Below are 20,505 nucleotides of genomic sequence, written 5' to 3' on the forward strand. Positions count from 1 at the left end.
TGTTAAATTACTTATTTAAAAAGGCATCTCTATTTATTAAAACAGTATATTTATTTTTATTATTTTTAGATTTTATTCTAGTTTCAAAACAGGTCCAGGGTTAAATAAATGTTCACTTTTTTCTTTTCATGACCTGCAGTTGAATGAGGATACTTCTGATAGTGAAATTCTAGACAAGAATCCCACAAAACTCTATTCTCGATGGGTTGACCAGAGAAGTCCTACCTTTTTCACCTTCCATTTCTTCTTGGTCATCTGTCAGGGGAACCACTTCTGGATGCTCCACAGTTGTGTCACCTTCTTGGTTTGATGAAAGTTCTAAATGGAATAAGGCAGATGGAAACTCAGGGGTGTTCTAGTTGGAATCATGGAAAAAGCATAGTGACTACAGCAAAGTCAAAGACATTTTTATCCTCACAGTTTCCAGAGGCACACAAAGCAGAAGACCATTGCCACTGTCCATGACTCATTGCCTCTCACACACCTGCACACAGCTCACACATGCTCTCTATAGAGATGCCATGGTGCATAGCTTCATCTCTCTCTCTGACAACAATATATTCTGGTTTCAGTACCTTCTGTTTCCATATATGAGCTCTGGGACTCTGTCTCAACTTTTGTTTCATTCTTTGTTGAATCATCCTCTTGTCCTGTTGAAAACAGTGATTTTAAAAACAAAAAAAAATGTGATATGCATCACCAGAGATAAAGCTTTATCCCTGCCTTATAAAAGCAATATCTTCAGAAGCCATGCTTTAATCACACAAGAAGAGATACAGAACAGTTCTGAACTAATGAGGAGGGCAATGATATTTTTCAAGTCATTAAAGTTTAATCAATTTTCTGAGATAATTTGGGATGAAAAATCTCTTCTTTGTTATAATTAATATGGAGCTTATTGATGTATTAGATATAACCTAGAAGTTTTTAATTTTAAGATAATTTCTGGTCTACACAGGTTAAACATATTTAATTACTTTTTAAAATACAGATGTTTTCCATACTGATGACTCCAATAAAGCTAAAACACTATTTGCACTTTCATTCTTTCATCAGTGCAGCATTAAAAACATGAGTGATTTGAACACATTGGGAGAGGACTGTTTAACAGCTCAACTACTCTCTTAAGACACCTACTGAATGTGGGGAAGATCAGGAGAGAATTCAGCCGACTCTTGATTACTTCCAGGCTGATTACTTAGTAATGGCTTTTCTTCCACTCCCCCCACATCTTCTACTTCCCTCTCCTGTAGAGTTTTGAACATTTAAATTCTCATTAAGAGAGGAAATGCAAACGTGTCCATTTTTGCCTCATATTAATGAAATATTGTGCTGAATATATTGGTTATAGGAGCAGAAGGGATAGAGAAGAGCTTAGACTCTTTGCCTGGCCATATTCCTATTGTGGATGGCATTATTGTTTCAACTCATGCCTATTTTTTCTTGAAAGAAGATTGTATTGCCCTGTCTGTTACCATATGACTTTTACTGGCCCTTATGGGACAAGTGTATGCTGCTATCCCATTGACATCAGGCTGTTCATGAGTCTTGGCTTAGAAAATAACACTGGAACATATGTAAATGTACTGCCTCTGAGAAGAAGCTTAAGATCTATTGCTGTTTTCTCTGGCTCCCTTGCTCCTAACAAAGTTTAGTCTGCCAGCCTAGATCCTGGAATAAAAATATGTGGAGCAGAGCCAAACAGAGCCAGGTATAAATACAACAAACCTCTATGTCCAACGAGACTTTGGGGCTTACTTGTTATTGCAGCAATGCTGACCTGCATAACCTCTCATTATATATATCCCTTTGATATACTTAAACTACTCTCCTTACTCTTTCTTGATTCATGCTCTGTTTCTGTTACTGTGCTCAGACTAAAATAAAGTTTTTATGATATCCATTCCTCCTGAGCTTAATTTTTATCAAATGAATCTGATAAAATAACTAAAACTAAATTATGTTTATATATCTTATCATGCTAGAAAACTGTGTTTGATGCATTTATTTCATTTCTTCACAAGTTCAATGAAATACTAAGTACTGATTCTGCAAACTGTATCTTTTCCCACTTTCCATTCCCTTTCCTCTTTCTTCATTCAGGTGTATTACTTTTTCTTGGATCTTAATTTTCTTCCCTTGTAATCTATTTTATGAATTGCTAGCAGAAAGGTCTCTTAAAACATGAACTTAGTCGGGTATGGTGGCACATGCTTGTACTTGGCAATCTGAGACAGGAGGACTACAGGTTCCTGTCTAGTTTCTGCCACTCAGTGAGGCCCTCTGCAACTTAGTAAGACCCTGTCTCAAAATAAAGAATAAAAAATAGGACTCTGGGTAAGCTGGGTGTGATGGTGCATGCTTGTAATCCCAGCATTTGGGAGGCTGAGACAGTAGGATCGCTGTTCGTGGACAGCCTTAGCTACTTAGTGAGGCCCTTTCCAACTCAGTGAGACCCTGTTCAAAATAAACAATAAGGCTGAAGGTGTCACTCAGAGGTAGAATGCCCCTGGGTTTAATCCTCAGTACTACAAAACAAAAATCAAACCAAACCAAAACAAAACATGGACTTGATCAAGACCTTTCCCTTGCTGACAATGTACCCATCGTTCCCCATTGCTACTCAAATGCTGGTCATGGACAAGCAATGTTGGAATTCTCTAGAAACTTAAAAAATATGCAATTTCAAGTCTCATTCGCAACCTGCAGAATCAGAGCCTACATGTTTTCTAAGATCACCATTTGATTTATATGTATGGTAGAGCTAGAGATCACTGGTCTACAGGATGTAAGTGGATCTGCTAATTTTTCATCCCATGAAAAATGCTGGATTTTGCCTAGACACTTCTCATCTATTACCTCTCATCATCACATTGACCTATTAAAGTAAGCACAGTGATCCTCTGCTTCCAAAATTCATTTCTACATATGTAAGAATACCGATGCCAATCTCAGTATCATGCACAGGGAAGGGGGAAGTAGAGGAGGCAGAGGAAAATCCACTAAGTGTCGCGTGCATGTATGTCACTATCACTACGAACCATATTATGATGAGACTATAATGTAATAAAAGTATTAAATATAATAAAGAATAAGAAGACACAATAAATAATAAAATACAATACAATTGTTAAAATATAAAAATAAAATAACAAAAATAAAACAAAACTGGTCTATCCAATATAAATACCTCTCATCGTTTTGTTTTCCTTTAGAAATATCTTCAATTTGAATTTTAAAATTATAAATTAAGGTTGGTAAAATACACAACTTATAAGTGTACAGCTTGATGTCTCTTTACATACATACACAATGTGTCTCCATGTGCAAATACCATCCAGATCAGAAGCATTTCTGGCACTAGTGTCTCCTCCTGTTGATGCCCCAATAGGTAACAGTTTTGTTTGGTTGTGAAATTAACATATACAGAATATACTCTCTTTTGCATTTTACTTTTTAAGTATCTGCCATCTATGTCACAGTTATTGCATGCATTAATTTGTCTATGTCCCAGTTGTTATACAGAATAATGTCTTTCTTTTTCATTGATATATACTAGTCTATTGTCTGAATATACTATTATGAAAGAAACTGGATTAGTTTTTGCTTGAGGCTCATAAATAATACTGCTAACAATATTTTTGTGCATGTCCTTTAGTGGATATATGCATCCATATCACTTGGGCATGAACCCAAGAATGAACCTGTTAAGTAATAGAGAATGAATTATTTAGCTTTTCTTGACCCTGTAAGGGAATATGCTAAAGAATCTGTTCAATTTTACACTTATTACAGAAATGTATAAGAATTACTTTTGCTCCCTTTATTATTTAGATGATGTCATGCTACTCCTGATTATAAAACTATTTAATACGGACTAATAAGCAATGCAAAAATCATTCTCTCCAAACCAGTTTCCATTCTTAACACCTTTGAGTACTACATAGAGTGAGAGTGACCAGCTTACAAAATTATTGGTAGTTCATTCTGCAATAAGCTATGGTATAGATTTGAATGTCCCCACAAAAATCATGTATTGAAGACTTGGTCCCCAGTGTAGCAATGTCCAGAAGAGGGGCTTTGGGGAAGTGATTGGATCATGAGGGCATTAAGCTTATCAGTGGATTAATACATTAGCTGGATTTGTATTTTGAATTGATTACTGTTAGGTGGAGAAGACTATAGACAGGTGAGACCTACTTGGAGGAAGTAGGTCACTGGGAATGTGGCCTTGGGAACTATATCTTTCCTCCAGCCCCCCATTTCTCTACTGCCATGAAAATCTTTCCTACATCACATACTTCTGGCATGATATTCTGTTTTACTGCAGGAAAAAGGAAGCTAGTATACCATGGACTGAAACCCCAAAGCCATGAGCTAAAACAAACTTTTCCTACTTTAAGTTGTTATGTCAGGTAGTTTTGGCTACAGTGATACAATGTACAGAGTACCACTAAACAGGAGCTATGTCAGGTGTTGGGAGTAGATTTTAAACAAGATATTTGTCTGGGGATGGAACCCAGGGGCATTTGGCCTCCAAGCTGCACCCCCTGCCCTATTTTTTATTCTTTATTTTGAAACACGGTCTTACTGAGTTGCAGAGAGCCTCACTAAATAGTAGCTGAGGCTGTCCACGAACCGCGATCCTCCAGTCTCAGCCTCCCCAATGCTGGGATTACAAGCGTGCGCCACCACACCCGGCTTCAAAATTTATATAGTTGCAAGAAGGCAGATATTAAATGTGGAAAAGTTCTTTCTAGGAAGATATGAAAACAATAACCTTTTTCTTAAAACCACTCAGATTATTAGGTGATAAGAATCTGAGAAAGAAGTAAGTCACACACTGGACAACAAAACCAAGGCTGGAATACTCAATGCACTAAGTGAAACAAGATGAAATTTAACAAGTGTTAGGATAAAATTTAAATATTTCTCATTAGACCCACATGTTTTAAATTCCAGATATTCTCTAGATAAATGCTAAATGGATATCAGAATGCCTGGGTGGAAAGAAAGATCCTGATATGAGTCACACAGAGAGTAAAGGGTATAGTTTTAATTTGTCTCCTGGCAAACATTTTACTAGGTTAGCTACATCCAGCTCTCCAAACAAAGCGTATACTTAAAAATTGAAACATGAGAGGATCATGTTAAAAACTGCTGCTTTTGTAAAAGACACATTCAGAAAATTAAAAAAAAGATAAAAATGTCCTGTGTTTTAAATAAAATATAAGAAGCAATAAATTAGAAAAATGAAAAGATAGACCGATGAAAAGGACACTGGCTGAGACTTTAAGAAAAATTTTACAAATCTAAAAACATATGGCAGTATTAACATTATGACAGTATTAACATCTGCGGTGGATATCATAAAAGAGAATAAACACTAGAGATAAGCCAATTAATACTTTAAATATCAAACGGTTGAAGGGAAATGCAAAGATGGTGAGAAAAGAAAATTTGAAATGATGATAAGGAGGATGAAGAAATATATTATGATGTTAAGATATTAACTTCTATTTTAACTACACGTATGTGTCTTCCACATATTCTGTTTACTGTGGGTAAATTGGATGGCTGTATCTAGAATGTTAACATTGATTATATTTGAATGGCAGCTACAAATTTGATAGAATTTTAATTTGCTAACATACATTTTATAATGATTACATATTTAAAAATTTAAAAATTATGATCACAAAACTTTAAAAATGTCCCTAGTGATATCATAAAAGAAAAGTTACTAAATGTGTGTGTATATATGTGCATGTGTGTGTGTGTGTGTGTGTGTGTGTGTGTGTCTATCTAAACCCAGTTACTGTTTCCCAGCCCTTATTTTACTTAAACTCTAGAAAAAATTTGAGAAATATAACTGGTATTTCTCTTTATTTTTGTTCTTTGGCAAAATTAGTATACTCTGGTCTTCATAGTGCCATCTACTCATCATTTTCTAAAGACCTTACTTTTTACTTCGATACTCACTTAGCATGCCTTCCCAATGGTTATAATAGCCTTTTCTTCTTTACTACATAATAAATTTCTCCTTTTCTTTTAAAGTGAAGTCATTAATTTGTTTTTTTCCTTTTTTTTCTTTTTTGGTGTGTAGCATTCTCTGAATTGCTAAGCAGGATTGACCATTTTCAATGATCAATTTTTTGATCATTCATTATTTATTATTCTCTCGCTCTTTACTACAGTTCTGTGTCTCTTACTAGATCATGAACATTAGAGGATAAAAATTTTATTTATATACATTTTCCTTCCCAGTACCTATTAATAAGGTATCATCAATAATTGTCTATTTAACTGGCCCTCTCTTTTATTACTTATCAAAGTCTATAGTCACTAGAGACCTTAACTTACTTTCTTTTCATCCTTTAATAGCAAAGAAAGTACATTATTCTACTAAACACTCCGTGGCAATATGTTGTTGCAAAGAAACCTGGTGTGGGAGTGAAAATAACTGGATGTTTTATTCAAATCATACCTTTTGAAGGGCTCAGTTTTGTCTATGTGGTGGCTGTGGAGATAGTTTATGTCCTATATTCTTGTGTCTCCTGGTAAACTTTCCAGTTAGGTCAATGTTTGTTCATTGGGTGGATGAACTTAGGAGAGAATCTTACTGAGGGAGGCTCATTCTCTATCACCGTTAACAGTGTAACGACCATCGTACCATACCACCATGGAGACCTTTTGCACATTATTTGTGATCTGGCTTTATGTGTACAATGAAGAGAAAGAGTAGAGCATTATGAGAGTAGAAGCACTCAGCCTGCATTGCCCTGTGACCCTGTGCTGCATTTGATAAATTTGCAGCAGAGTTCAATCAGAAATCCATGCTGAGAAGGAGGGACAGCTTGAGGTGCCAACCTGAAGCTATTGATGGATACCAGGGTTTCTCCATGTTCATGCCTGGAACTTCACTTTGGTGATGACAGGCCATTTCAGAACTGTTTTGTAATATTTCTGTCCCTTGCTCTCTTCACCTGTCTCTATTCCTGATATGTCTTGCCTGCGTGCTATATATATTATAGTAATCAATTCTTGAAATACAAAGACATATATTATCTTCTTTCCCATTTTTGTAAAATGAAATTAGCAAAAAACCAAGGGTAAAAATGAAATGCTCAGCTCTGACATTCAAAAATGATCATGTTTTCTCTTTGACATGTTAAAGATAAGTACAACCAGAAGCTGTGGCACAGACACTTGCCTATAATCCCAGTACTAGACAGGCTGAGACAGGAGAATTGCTGGTTTGAGGCCAGCCTTGGCAACTTAGCAAGGCTCTCAGCAATTTAGGGAGATTCCTTCTCAAAATTAAAAACACAAAGGGCTGGGGGTATAATTCAGAGGTAGAATGCCCTGTAAGCAATCCCTAGTGCCAAAAAAAAAAAAAAATGAAGAAGAAAAGAAAAGATAAAAGACAAGGTATGTATGAGCTCCTTGCCTTGCACCTGGTCCTGGGCCTGCTGTGTGTTGCGGATGACCACAGGGCTCTAGAGTCCATCTGCCTCTCCTCACTGCACTCAGACATTACACATGCCATCTTGTTGTCTTGGCCCCATGGGGAAAGCTTTATGTTTGCCTCTCTACATTCAGTCTAGTTGAATTTCCTCCACAGTCTTATCTAATCCCTCCCAGCAGAGGAAACAAAAGAACTCAGAGGGCTCCACAGAATATGTGTATAGTTTCCATACAGTGAATTCAACCATCCATACTAATGGAAGGGAGCCATTAGGACAGATAATCAAAAAATCCATTCAGTGTTTTTTAGAATAGATCACATGATTGTTTCTTGAAGGCCTGTTAATTAAGTTTGGTTCAAATGTAGGAATTTTCTTTAATTCATTTGTATAAAAACTGAAAGGGGTGCATCATTCTGAAATTAAGCATTTCTGGGGGTTAGCTGAAATTCACTTTGCAAATGAACAACTTTTTGAATGGAACCAAGAACATAGTTTCTGTTTTATCATTTGCAGATACTCAGATTTTTCTAAGAAAAAAGACTTGTTTCATTGATACTATTATGAAGAGATAATGAATATTGTGTCTTTTTGTTAAGCTTAAAAATGATTGCTGCCTATATTTAAAATTTACCTTTCCTATGGCTAAAAGTATCTTAGGTTAAAAGCAAAAGTAAAACTTAGATTAGTAAGAATTTGATTATATTCTAGACATCCTTGGCTTTCTCCTAGGGCCATTAAAATTTACTTTTTTAATGTAAATTATGTCTAAAATTAATTTTTCTTATAGTTACAAAGGAATACAATTTATTTATAGATGTCCTGAAGAATGAAGATAAGTATTAAGAATTTTGGATATTTCTACAACTAACAGGCAGCCACTTTTAATATTGTGAATTGCCATATTTCTCTCATGTGTACATGTGCATATGTACTGACATGCTAATGTGTCTGTATATATGTATATGGATACATACAATATATACACATGACTTGGTATATATAAACACATAAGTATTTAAATGTATCTTGAAATCAAAATGCACTTTGATTCTTGCTTTTTATTTCATATTTTTATGAACATTATCATTACAATGAAAATTTCTCCTGAAATTTTCTTTTGAAAAATATGCATGAGTCCATGTTATTAATGGACTTTTGGATGTCCCAATTTTGTTTGTTTAAGTGCCATTTAATGCAATGCTACAGTAAACATTTTTGTGAGTAGATACCTCCAGCTTCTTTGTGAATGTTATTTTAGGTTAAATTCCTGAAGCATGATCATTCTATGGAATGAGCATTTTAGTTTTTATTAGCTTTTGCCAAAACTTCTGGCAAAAAGGTTGTGTCCTTTAGTCTTCCACAGAGTGCATGAGTGTTTAGAAACTCATTTCCACCAATTTTGTGTATTTTCAAATATTTCATTATTCAAAAACACAAGATACTGAACTCATATTTTATTTCTACTTTTTTTTTTTTTTTTTTTTGGTGGTACTGAGGTTCCTGGAAGCCCTTTTACCTCTGGGCTACACTCCCAGACCTATTTTTTATATTTTTATTTGGAAACAGGGTCTTGTGCTGGCTTCAAACCTGAGCAATCCTCCTGTCTCTGCCTCCCAAGTGCGGGGATTACAAGGGTGTGCCACCACACCCGGCTATTACCATTTTTTAATAATAAAGAAATAAAGACATCTTTTTAAAATTTGCAATTATTGTACTTCTTTTATGAATTATAGTTTAGTCCCTTGCTTCTTGCCCATTGTCCTCCTGGGGTTTTAAAATTGGTATATAAAGTTTATTTTTTCAAATAAAATTAGCTGTTGTTTAGATGAGAATATTTTTTCCAGTTGATTGTCTTTAGAATTTTATTATAATCCTTATTTACCATGTACAAATTTACATATTCAAATTTACTGTTTCCCTCTTTAATAACATATATGGACACATATACCCATATATTACAGATTTATATATGTGTCTGCAGTTAAAACATATGCATATAATCATGTGTACATGAATCATTAAAAAAATTAACTATTTTACAACAGTTTTAGATGCACAGCAAAACTGGGAGGAGGGTACAGAGATCTCCCATATTCCTCATCCTCTCAACAGAAGCACACCACAGTGGTAATTTTTTCTGAATGATCAACCTACATTGACGCATTATTACCTTCTTCATAGCTGATATTAATTATGGATCACACTTGGAGGTATACATTCTACAGGGTTGGACAAATGTATTTAAAACATGTATCTATCATCATAGTATCATGGATTAGTTTCACTACCCAAAGAATCCTCTGTGCTTATCCTACTCATCTTTCTCTCCCTACTAATCTTCTTACTGTCTCCATAGTGTTTTTTTCTTTTCCAGAAAGCCATAAAACAAGAATCATATAGTTTATAGCCTTTTTAGATTGGATTCTTCTACTTGGTAATAGGCGCTTAGGTTTCTTCCTTGTCTTTTCATGGCTTAATAGCTCATTTCACTTTAGTGTTGAATAATAACCTTTGGTTCTTTTACTCAAATATTTTATAGTTTTATTTTTATATTTCGTCTGTGCTACTTTAGGAATTAATGTTAGTGTAAGGGATGAGGTTGGAATTCAGCATATTTTTCCAACTGGTCAACAAGTTGTCTTACTGCCACGTGTGGAGTCATCTATCTTTTAAATGTCTGCCAGAATATGTACTGAAGTACAGACCTATTGGGATCTATTTCAACCTCTTTAGTCTGTTTTATTGATCAGCCTGTCTATTCCTACAGCAAGACTACCTTGTTAATCACATTTTAAAAACATTTCATATCATTTTTAGTCTACACATTCTTTCACCACTGACAATACTGTGTCTGTGAATCCCAATGGCATTTCCACTAGGCTTTTATTTGTATTGTATCTTGCCCCATCACCTGCCACACAAAGATGCATCACTGTTATATTTAAATTTTTAACAGTTTAAGAAGACCAAGTCTTTCTCACTTGAGACTTTTGGCCAGACTTCTATCTAGATAGGTTCTAAAGTCATTTTTCCTGTTCTCTTTAGATGTTAAACTTTTATAAGTTACTTTTTTATAAATCATGTTTTCTAACTTTATCCTTTACAGTTTTACAATTTTATTGAATTTACCTCTATCTGGGTGTTTTTCACTCTTGATAAAGTAACCTACTCATAGTTAATGTCATGACTCTTCGCTTGTTTTTCCATCATCTCATTTGATACATTGTGCTTTTGTTACATTGCTCTATTTTATTATATGTATTATTGAATATGCTTCCATGTACTCTATGAGCTTTGGGGGCATTTAGTGAGATATCTTCCTTTAATTATATTTGTGATTATCATAAAATTTTTCAAGGATCTTCTTAAAAACTAACTGATATTGTGAGAACCTATAACATAGACATTTTAGCTTCTGAACTGCCTTTGTGGAAGTCAGCCTACGTGCAAATCTTTGTGCTCCCTACTGTGATCTTGGTTTTGTTGCCTCTGCCATTGACAACTCATTTTTTCCTCCTTTACCTATTTCATGAAGTTTCAATGTACATATAAGAGAGGAAACAAAAAATACATAGGGCCCAGTTTAATAACCAGTTTATTAACAAAACTCATATACTTTTATGATAATCATCCAGTTCAGAAGTCCCCTCACATCCCACCCTGAGTCAGTATCTCCTCTCTAATCATTACAGTTTTATGAATTGTCAGAGTAATCATAACCAAGATTTTATCATTTTACCACCTATAGATGGTATTCTAAATGATTTTTTCAAGCTATTCAAAAGTGATATAAATTAAATTGTGTAACATATAGATGACCCCAACTTATGACGGTTTGATTTACAATATTTTGACTTCATAATGAAGCTTGCACAACAATTCTATCTTACATTTTGAGAACAACGTTCAGTAAAATTCATGAGATATTCAGCTCTTTAGACTATATAAATGTTCTGAGTACATTTCAGGTAAACTAGGCTACATTATTATATTTGGTAGGTTACATATATAAAATACATTTTGACATAATATTTTCAATGTATGAGTTTATCAGGATGTAATTCTATCAAAGTTGAGAAATATCTATACATGCTGTCATACCTTCTTCAACACTTGTGAGATTTATCCATTTTTTGAAAATGTAACGATAGCTTGTAGTTTTCATCTTTCTTCTTCTGTGTGTAATTTGTGGTTTTTACTCTGATTGATTGTTTATAAATTATTCTCTTTATTGCTAGTGTTGATTGAGTTGATTATGATGTGCTGATGAATTATTTTCATTATGTTTCTTATGCTTGGGGGCCATAATAGTTCTTGGATATGAAGGTTCATAGTTTCATTAAGTAATTGAAAATTTTCAGCTACTTTAACTTCAAAATATTCTTGTTTCTCCCACACCTATCTTCAAAAATTGCAACTCATATATACTGTGCTATAACTGAAATCACCCTGTAAGTTGTTCTAGAGCTCACTAATGCTCTTTTCATTTTATCAGTCATTTCTTTTCACTTCTCAATATGTTTGTAGTATCTTTTTTTTTTTGTAATGGGGATTTAACCCAGGGGAATTCTACCCATAAGCTACAAACCCAGCCCTATTTTATATTTTTGAAACAGGGTCTCACCAAGTTCCAGAGGGCCTCACTATGTTGTAGAAGTTGACCTCAAACCTGCGATCATTGTGTCTCAGATTCCCAAGTGCTGGGATTACAGGCGTATGTCATCACACCTGGCTCTGTATGGTCTTTTCATTTTCAATGTTATCTATTGAAAAGTTAGTTGTCAGTACAAGTGTTTGTTTGATGATCACTCTTAAGACATTCCTTTTATCTTTGGTGTTCACAGTCTGACTGTGATGGGCCTGATTATGGATTTATTTATATCCATGCTGTTTGGAGTTCAAGGGCTTTAGGAACTTTTGGCTTAATATTCTTCATCAATCTTGAAAATTCTTCACCTTAGTATATTCAAATATTGTTCCTGATCTGTCTCCTTTGCCTTCCAATAGACCTTGTCTCTTTTTTTCTACTGTTTTTATTTTGACTTAGTCTTCTAACCTAACTTCACAAATTCTCTTTTACTTCTGTCTAATATGTTGTTAAGCCATAAATCTATTCATTGAATTATTAAGTTCAATTGTAACATTTCTTACTGCTAGGCTTTCTTTTTTTTCAATATCCAGTTCTCAGATAAAATTTTCAATCTTACCAGTACTCCTTTATAAATAGTCAGCATAATTATTTTATACTTTGTGTTTATAATTCTAATACTTTCAGCCAAAATGGGCTTCCTTTTCTGTTTTTTTTTTGTGTGTGTTTGATGTTATCTTCTTTCTCATTTTTGGGAGGTGGCTATTTTTGGTATATATGTGCTAACACTATATTTTACAAATTATTTATAAAATTTGAAGTCTGCAAGATCCCCTTTTTCTGCTTACAAATATCATATAAAGGTTTTATCAGATGCCTAGGGAGACCAACTATCTGGATTGTTTTTAATTTAATTTGGAGATGGAGCTTATTTGAAGGTAGACAGCAGGCTTTCAGAAAGCAGACTCTCCTTTTCATTGTTCTTCCGTTGTTTGTTGTTCTTGCTAGAGTATGTGTCTTTAAGCTTTCAGCCCCAAAGCCAAGAGTTACTAGGAGCACTTCTCATTTTCAGCAGTGGGACTCGAGACATTTTTTTTTCTTTTTTTGCAGAATTAGTAATTACCTTCAAGTAATAACAGTTTTAAATTCTGAGATTCTTTTTCTCCTGGAACCTATCCTTTTAGCTTTCTGATGCCATTAAGCAGTCTCCCTCTCCTCACCCACATATGAATAAAATATATAAGTATTATAAATTAAGTATTATATATAAGTATTATATTAGACATACAATTTATAAAACAAACATATGTAACAGTCAAATAATATATGTACATATCTATATATAGTTTTATCTTGGTTGGACAGCATCATTAGTGAGAGAAATAATCTAAGTTATGTCAAATTTTATTACTGAGAATAGAAGTCTATTCTTTATCTTTGTCATTTTTAGCAGTATTTACTATAAATTTCAAACTTAAAACATGTTTAGGTAAGAAATTTTGATGTTAATTTTGAAATAATTATTTAATATTTCTGTAAATTTACTTAATTAGGCTTTTACCATATGTTTCTTCTTACTGTGACTTTCTGTCTTAAAGTTTGCTTTCCTTCCTATATTTATTTTTTTGTACAGGCCTTGAGTTAGTTTATTCAGAAAGGATACCCGGGTTGCAAATTTTCTTAATCTTTGTATTCCTGAGAAAATATTACTTTTGACTTCATGCATGAATAATAAGTTTGCTAAATATGGAAACTGTATTCTGTAGAACTCTGGAAATGTTACTCCATTTTCTTCTAACATTTAGGATTGTAGAAGAAGGTGAAGACAAATCTGATTCTGGTGATATTACTTATAATCTGATTTTGACTTTCTTGTCTGCTTTAAAAGCCTTTCTAATTGATCTTCATAAATTCCATGAATCTACGTAGGTATCTGTTCTCATTTGAGTTTTCACTATCTTTACCTATAAATATCATGGTTTGGACAGAGAATCTGGTTTGCAGAAGGAAAAACTTTTTTTAAATATTTTTCTAAAGACTGTTTCATTTATGTTTGCTTCATTTTCTCTTCTTGGCATGCCAAGGATATGTAAATTTAATCCTTGGGCTTATTCGATTATGTCTTACATTTATTCTTACTACACATTCATTTCAATAGTTGTAAAGCTAATGTTTATAGAATCTAGGTAAGTAGCAATAAGCAAAATAAATGAAGCTATTCTTGTATAAAATAATGAGTGATGAGGATTGTGGAGAGCAAAATCCTCATCTCAAGATGTCAGCTGCCAATCATCTGGTATTCAGCAGTAACAAAATAAAATCAGAATGTCATTATTTCAAGAAAAAATATGTCTTTCTTTTTCCTTAGATGTAATATTCCTCAATAAGAAAAAAATGCTAAAAATTAATTTTACAACTTACCATTGGAGTGGTCTTGGTCACACACAGAATGATCTGTTACTTCATTGTCTTTTATAATATTCTCATCCTTTACAGAATCTGAAAACAAACAAGCAAACCTATAATAAGCAATTCAAATTGGGTAAAAGAGTATCTTCTAGCACTAACATGACACATTTATGTTTGGGGAAACAGAATTTATTATTAAAAATAACCACTAAAATATTTAAATATTTTCATTAATAAATAAATCTTTCCTAAGGTACCACATAGGATATATGCAAAAAGCTTACAAAGATATGACTGGTGCAAATTTTTGCAGAAAGGATAAAATTTAAAGCAATCTTCCTGCATCAGAGAGAGTCTTAGAATTTTGGAAAAATATATGCAAGGAAGGCAAAATAGAGAAGATTAAAAGTTTATTTTATTTCAGTGTTCTTAATAATTCCATTACTGTTGTGTTCATATATAGAAGTCTTGAGTCTCTGAAAAAGTTAGACAGAGGACCTTGCAAATACATGGTAACTAGGGTCATCTTCCCCAGGTCCCATACTAGTTAAACCATAGCAATGAGAGAAGGCAAGCCTTCTGTTCTGAGCAATGTCATTCTCTCCCTCACATAACATATTTAAATATATTTCAGGGGGGAAAAAAAAGAGATACACTCATCTGTTGTGTTATAGCATAACTCAAAGGATTTAGTGATTTTGGACTCTTGCAAAGCTAGAAGGTTGAATGTTTGAGGCTTCTCTGAAGGTTCTTTAAAAAGACATTGGCATGTGCTGGGCGTGGTAGCGCACGCTTGTAATCCCCGCTCCTGGGAGGCGGAGATAGGAGGATCGATATATTTATATTTATATTTCCAAATAATATAAAATATATTTACTTGGAAATATATTTATATTTCCAAATAAAAATATTAAAAATAGGTCTGGGAGTGTAGCCCAGAGATAGAAAGGCTTCCAGGAACCCCAGTACCACCAAAAAAAAAATTGGCATGAGCCTATGAAAAAGTCAGCAGAAATACAGAAATTAGATCTTTCATTCACTCACAAATATTTATTTATTTATTTATTTATTTATTTATTTATTTATTTATTTATTTTTGGTGGTACTGGGGTTCCTGGAAGCCCTTCAACCTCCAGGCTACACTCCCAGACCTATTTTATATTTTTTGAAACAGGGTCTCTTGAACCTGCGTGATCCTCCTGTCTCTGCCTCCCAAGCGCAGGGATTACAAGCGTGTGCCACCACGCCTGGCCACAAATATTTATTAATATCTAACCATATGCCAGACACTGATCTTAATGCTGGGAGCCAATAGGGAACAAAACAACTAAGTCTCTACCCTCATGAAGCTTACAATCTACATGGCATTTTTTTTTTAAGATAGCTAAAAGTAAGGTATTTCAAAGAGATCTAAAAGCCACTACCTAATTTCATTAGCATGTGGCCACAGAGAAACCTAGATGCTGCGGACCTACATCTCTATTGCTTTCAAATGGGTTCTGCACTGAGTTTGCATTGCTCAGTCGAATTTTAACTAAGAGAGCTGATTCTGAGGGAGCCTACATTGACTCGTTCTTTTGTTATTCCCTTTTCTTCCTCCTTTCTCTGACCCTCCCTCCCTCTCAAAATCAGGAGATGGCTTCAAACACTAGGGTTCTCAATATTATGAGAAAATGTGTTTCTTCAACCTGCCACAAGCAACATTTGATGGACAAGTGAGAAACCTGGGTAGTTAACATATGATTCAGATTTAATAACCAGCAAAGCAAGTATACACCCAAAGTGCATGGCTTTAATTAACTGCAAATAATTCCCCCAAGGCAAATGTTTAATTATCTGTACTGCTTCTTATTTCACTCTGAAACTGACAATAAGTTTAAAAGTCAAAATTTAGAAGGAAATCTAAGCACAGACACATGTTCCAAACTGTTATCTCACTTATTTCAAGTTGTTTTAAGCCCACTTCCATTAAAATGTGACTTTTAAATTCTGATGCTAACATAGATTGGAAAAAAAAAGCCTTTGAATATTTTTCCCCACATTAACACTGAAAATAAACAATGAATGAAAAAATAACTATATATATCAGGCCAACTTTTAAAATTTGGAAGTGTTTTTGTTTTACTTGTTTATGGGAAAATGTTGTCAGTAGATATGTCCTGTAGTCTCATGCAACATTAATTTCTCTCATCATTAACATTTTAGGATTATCTGAGATTTTACATGTATTAAAATTTATTCATTTCCACTGAACAATAATTAATTATTATAACTTACATAAACAATTTTCTTCACCAAATATTACTTAAAATGTTCTGAAAGGTGATTCGCAATGATTTCGTAAAGTTTGTGGTCTAATGAATCACATAAGATAGGTAAAAACACATTTAAAAAATTAATTACTGGACTAATACCTGTTTTGTGAACAAAATGTGTCTTCAGCAAATTACTTGCCCTTTAATTTCAGTTTCCTTATGGAGGTTTTTTTTTTTTTTTTTTTTTTTTTTGCGGGTTTGGGGATGGAATCCAGAAGCATTTGACCTCTGAGCTACATCCCCTGCCCTATTTTTTATTCTTTATTTTGAAACACGGTCTCACTAAGTTGAAGAGGGCCTCACTAAGTAGCTGAGGCTGTCTATAAACTGCGATCCTCTGGTCTCAGCCTCCCAAATGCTGGGATTACAAGTGTGTGCCAACACGCCCAGTTTGGATTTATATCTTTTGAGCTCACATGCTGTATATAATTTTATGTATTTTATATTAATAAATTTCACTGAATCCAAGACACCATCAATTATTATTTGTGCTATTATTAAATGCTACCAAGTAGACTATCACATATTACATATTCTAAGATGTATCCTCATTTTAGAAATAAAATATAGGAAAGAATCTTAGAGATCACTGCTTGAGCATATTCTGTACATGTACACAAATATACATGTTTTTATGTGGCAATAAGAATTTAATATCAACATAACCCATCACTGAGCTCACTCTGTCCTGAATGTTCAATCTTCACATCTGTCAATAAAGTACAATGAAAAATATAAGCTCATGACAGCACTTATGAATATCCAGGTAGATATGAAAGATTGTTTCCACTAATGTCTTTCTATTAAATGAGCTATTTGAATTTCTAACTTCATAAAATTTAGCAAGACTAGATTTTATTGATTGTGTAAATTTTAAATCACGGGCCCTTTTATATTATGCTTAGTTATGGGTTTTAAATGACAGTACAGCTTTTCTAATTTTTTTTTTTTTGGTACTGGGTATTGAACCAGAGGCAATCTACCTCCAAGTTACATTTCCAGTCACCCTCTACACACACACACACACACACACACACACACACACTTTTTCTTTATTGAAACATGGTCTTGGAGACTTCTGGGAAGATGGCGACTGAAGGATGCAGCACATACCAGTACTGCTGACACCTGAGCTCCATTGCCTTGAAAGCAGCATCTTACAAAGTAAAAAAATACTACCAGTAGAGGAATAACATGACAGGTACAAGGCTGGAGGAAAAGAAAGGTTAGAAGACCAAAACGAGAGCAAAAAAGAAACCTTCTTGCCTTGAGGCAGTGGGTATAGTGGCACTATTTTGCCTCACTGCACCCAATTCCAGAGACACACAGGAAAACAGGAACGATCTAACCACAAAGCCAGTAGAAGACAGGAAATTATTAAAATCAGAGCAGAAATCAATGTAAGTAGAGAATTAAAAAAACACAGAAAATAAACAAAACCAAAAGCTGATTTCTCAAAAATATTAACAAGATAGATAAAGCACTAGCCAACCTAATTAAAAAAAAATGAGAACCACCCAAATTACCAAGAGATGAAAAAGGAGATATTACTACTGAGAGTAGTAATATCCAGAGGATTATCAGAAACTACTTTGAAAAACTATATTTCAACAAAATAGAATATTTGGAAGAAATTGACAAATTTCTAGATAAATACAACCTGTCTAAACTGAGTCAAGAAGATATAGAAAATTGAAACCAACCAGTAGCAATTAAAGAGACTGAAACAGCAATAAACAGCCTACCCTCAAAGAAAAGCCCAGGACCAGATGGTTTCCCAAGTGAATTTTATAAGACCTTTATAGAAGAGCTAATCCTGATACTCCTGATTCATGAAACAGAAAAAAAAAAAAAACAGGACTCTCCCAAATGCATTTTATGAAGCCAATATCACATCAGTACCAAAACCAAATAAAGACAGCTCAAGGAAGGAACACTACAGGACTATATCTTTGATGAACTTGGATGCAAACCTGATAAACAAAATACTAGCAACATGCATTTAAAACCACATCAAGAAAACCATACACCATGACCAGGTAGGGTTCATCCTAGGGATGCAAGTCTGGTTCAACATAAGAAAATCAATCCATGTTATTCATCATAACACAAAGACAAAAGAATCACATGATTATTTCAATAGAGACTGGAAAAGCATTTGACAAAATCATGATCTACTTATGCTAAAAGCACTGCAGAGAATCGGTATAGGAGTATACCTCAACATCATAAAGACAGTCTGGAATAGGCTCATAACCAACATCAGATTAAATTGGGGAAAACTGTGATACTTTCTTCTAAACACAGGAATAAGACAAGGATGTCCATTATCACCACACATCTTTTCAATATAGTACTTGAAACTCTTGCCAGAGCAATATAGCAAGGAAAGAAAATCAAAGGAATACAAATAGGAAAAGAACTCAAACGTTCACTATTTGCAGATGACATGATATGATACTTGGAAAATCCAACAAACTCAACCAAAAGGTTTATAGAATTTATCAACAAATTCAGTAAATTATCTAGATACAAAATCAATCTTAAAAAATCAGAAGCTTTTCTGTATACCAAACATAAATAAATGAAAAAGAACCAGAAAACACTTCACTCAGGATTTCCAACAAAAAAAGAAAATACTTAGAAATAAACTTAACCAAGGAGGTAAAAGACCTCTACAAAAAAAATTATAAAACACTGAAAAAAGAAATTAAAGAAGACCTTACCTTAGAAGATCTTCCATGTCCATGGATAGGCAGAATAAATATCATCAAAATGGACATACTTCCAAAAGTGTTCTTCAGAATCAAGGCAATACACATTAAATTACCAAGATCATTCCTCACAGACATAGAAAAATCAGTCCTTAAATTTATGGGAAGAACAAAAAAACCCCAGAATATCCAAAGTAGTTTTCAGCAACAAAGACTATGCAGGAGGAAGTAATAAAAACAGTACTCTGGTATTGGCAGAAAAACAGATGCATAGACCTATGGAGCAGAACAGAAGATTCAGAAACAAATCCACACACTTACAGCCAATTAATTTATGACAAAGGGGCCCAAAACAAACACTGGAAGATGGCCTGTTCAACAAATGGTGTTGGCAAAACTGGTTAACCATATGCAGAAAAATGGAAATAATTCCCACTTTCTCACCCTACACAAGAGTCAATTTAAGATGGATGAAAGACTTAGAAATTAGACCAGAGACCTTGAGGCTCCTTGAAGAGCCAACACTACAACAAATAGACACAGGTAAAAACTTTCTCAACAAGACCCCAAAAGCACAACAAACTAAAAGGTGAATCAATACATGGTATTGCATTAAACTGGAGAGCTTCTGTACAGCGAAGAAAACTATCAAGAACCTGAACCAAGAGCCAACAGAATGGGAGATTTTTGCCACCTACTCCTCCAATACAGGACTAATATCTAGAATATACAGAGAACTTAAGAAACTCAGCACTAAGAAAACAAATAATCCAATCAAAATGATGGGCAAGTGAATAATTTCTTCCTTTGTGAAGAAATCCAAATGGCCAATAAGTGCATGAAAAAATGATCAACATCATTAGCAATCAGAGCAATCCAAATGAAAACTACCCTGAGATTTCACCTAACTCCAACTAGAATGGCAATCATTCAAAACACAAACAACAACAAATGCTGGTGAGGATGTGGAGAAGTGGGAACTCTAATACTTTGTTGGTGGGATTGCAAAT

At 33.9% G+C, this 20,505-nt stretch overlaps 1 protein-coding gene across 1 annotated transcript in view; it reads right to left on the reverse strand.

Annotated features, from left to right (window-relative positions):
• The window catches only part of MACROD2 (mono-ADP ribosylhydrolase 2), a gene marked incomplete at both ends in the record, with an annotated part of 2,062,459 nt that overhangs the window by 82,988 nt on the left and 1,958,966 nt on the right, over positions 1-20,505 (reverse strand). The window contains 3 exons of the mRNA XM_080716162.1: positions 226-318; positions 576-650; positions 14,479-14,556. Coding sequence (XP_080572288.1) covers positions 226-318; positions 576-650; positions 14,479-14,556 — 246 coding nt within the window. The remainder of the gene's footprint in view (positions 1-225; positions 319-575; positions 651-14,478; positions 14,557-20,505) is intronic.

This window comes from Muscardinus avellanarius (genome assembly GCF_963383645.1).
Source record: "Muscardinus avellanarius genome assembly, chromosome: 19".
Classification (NCBI taxonomy): Eukaryota; Metazoa; Chordata; class Mammalia; order Rodentia; family Gliridae; genus Muscardinus; species Muscardinus avellanarius.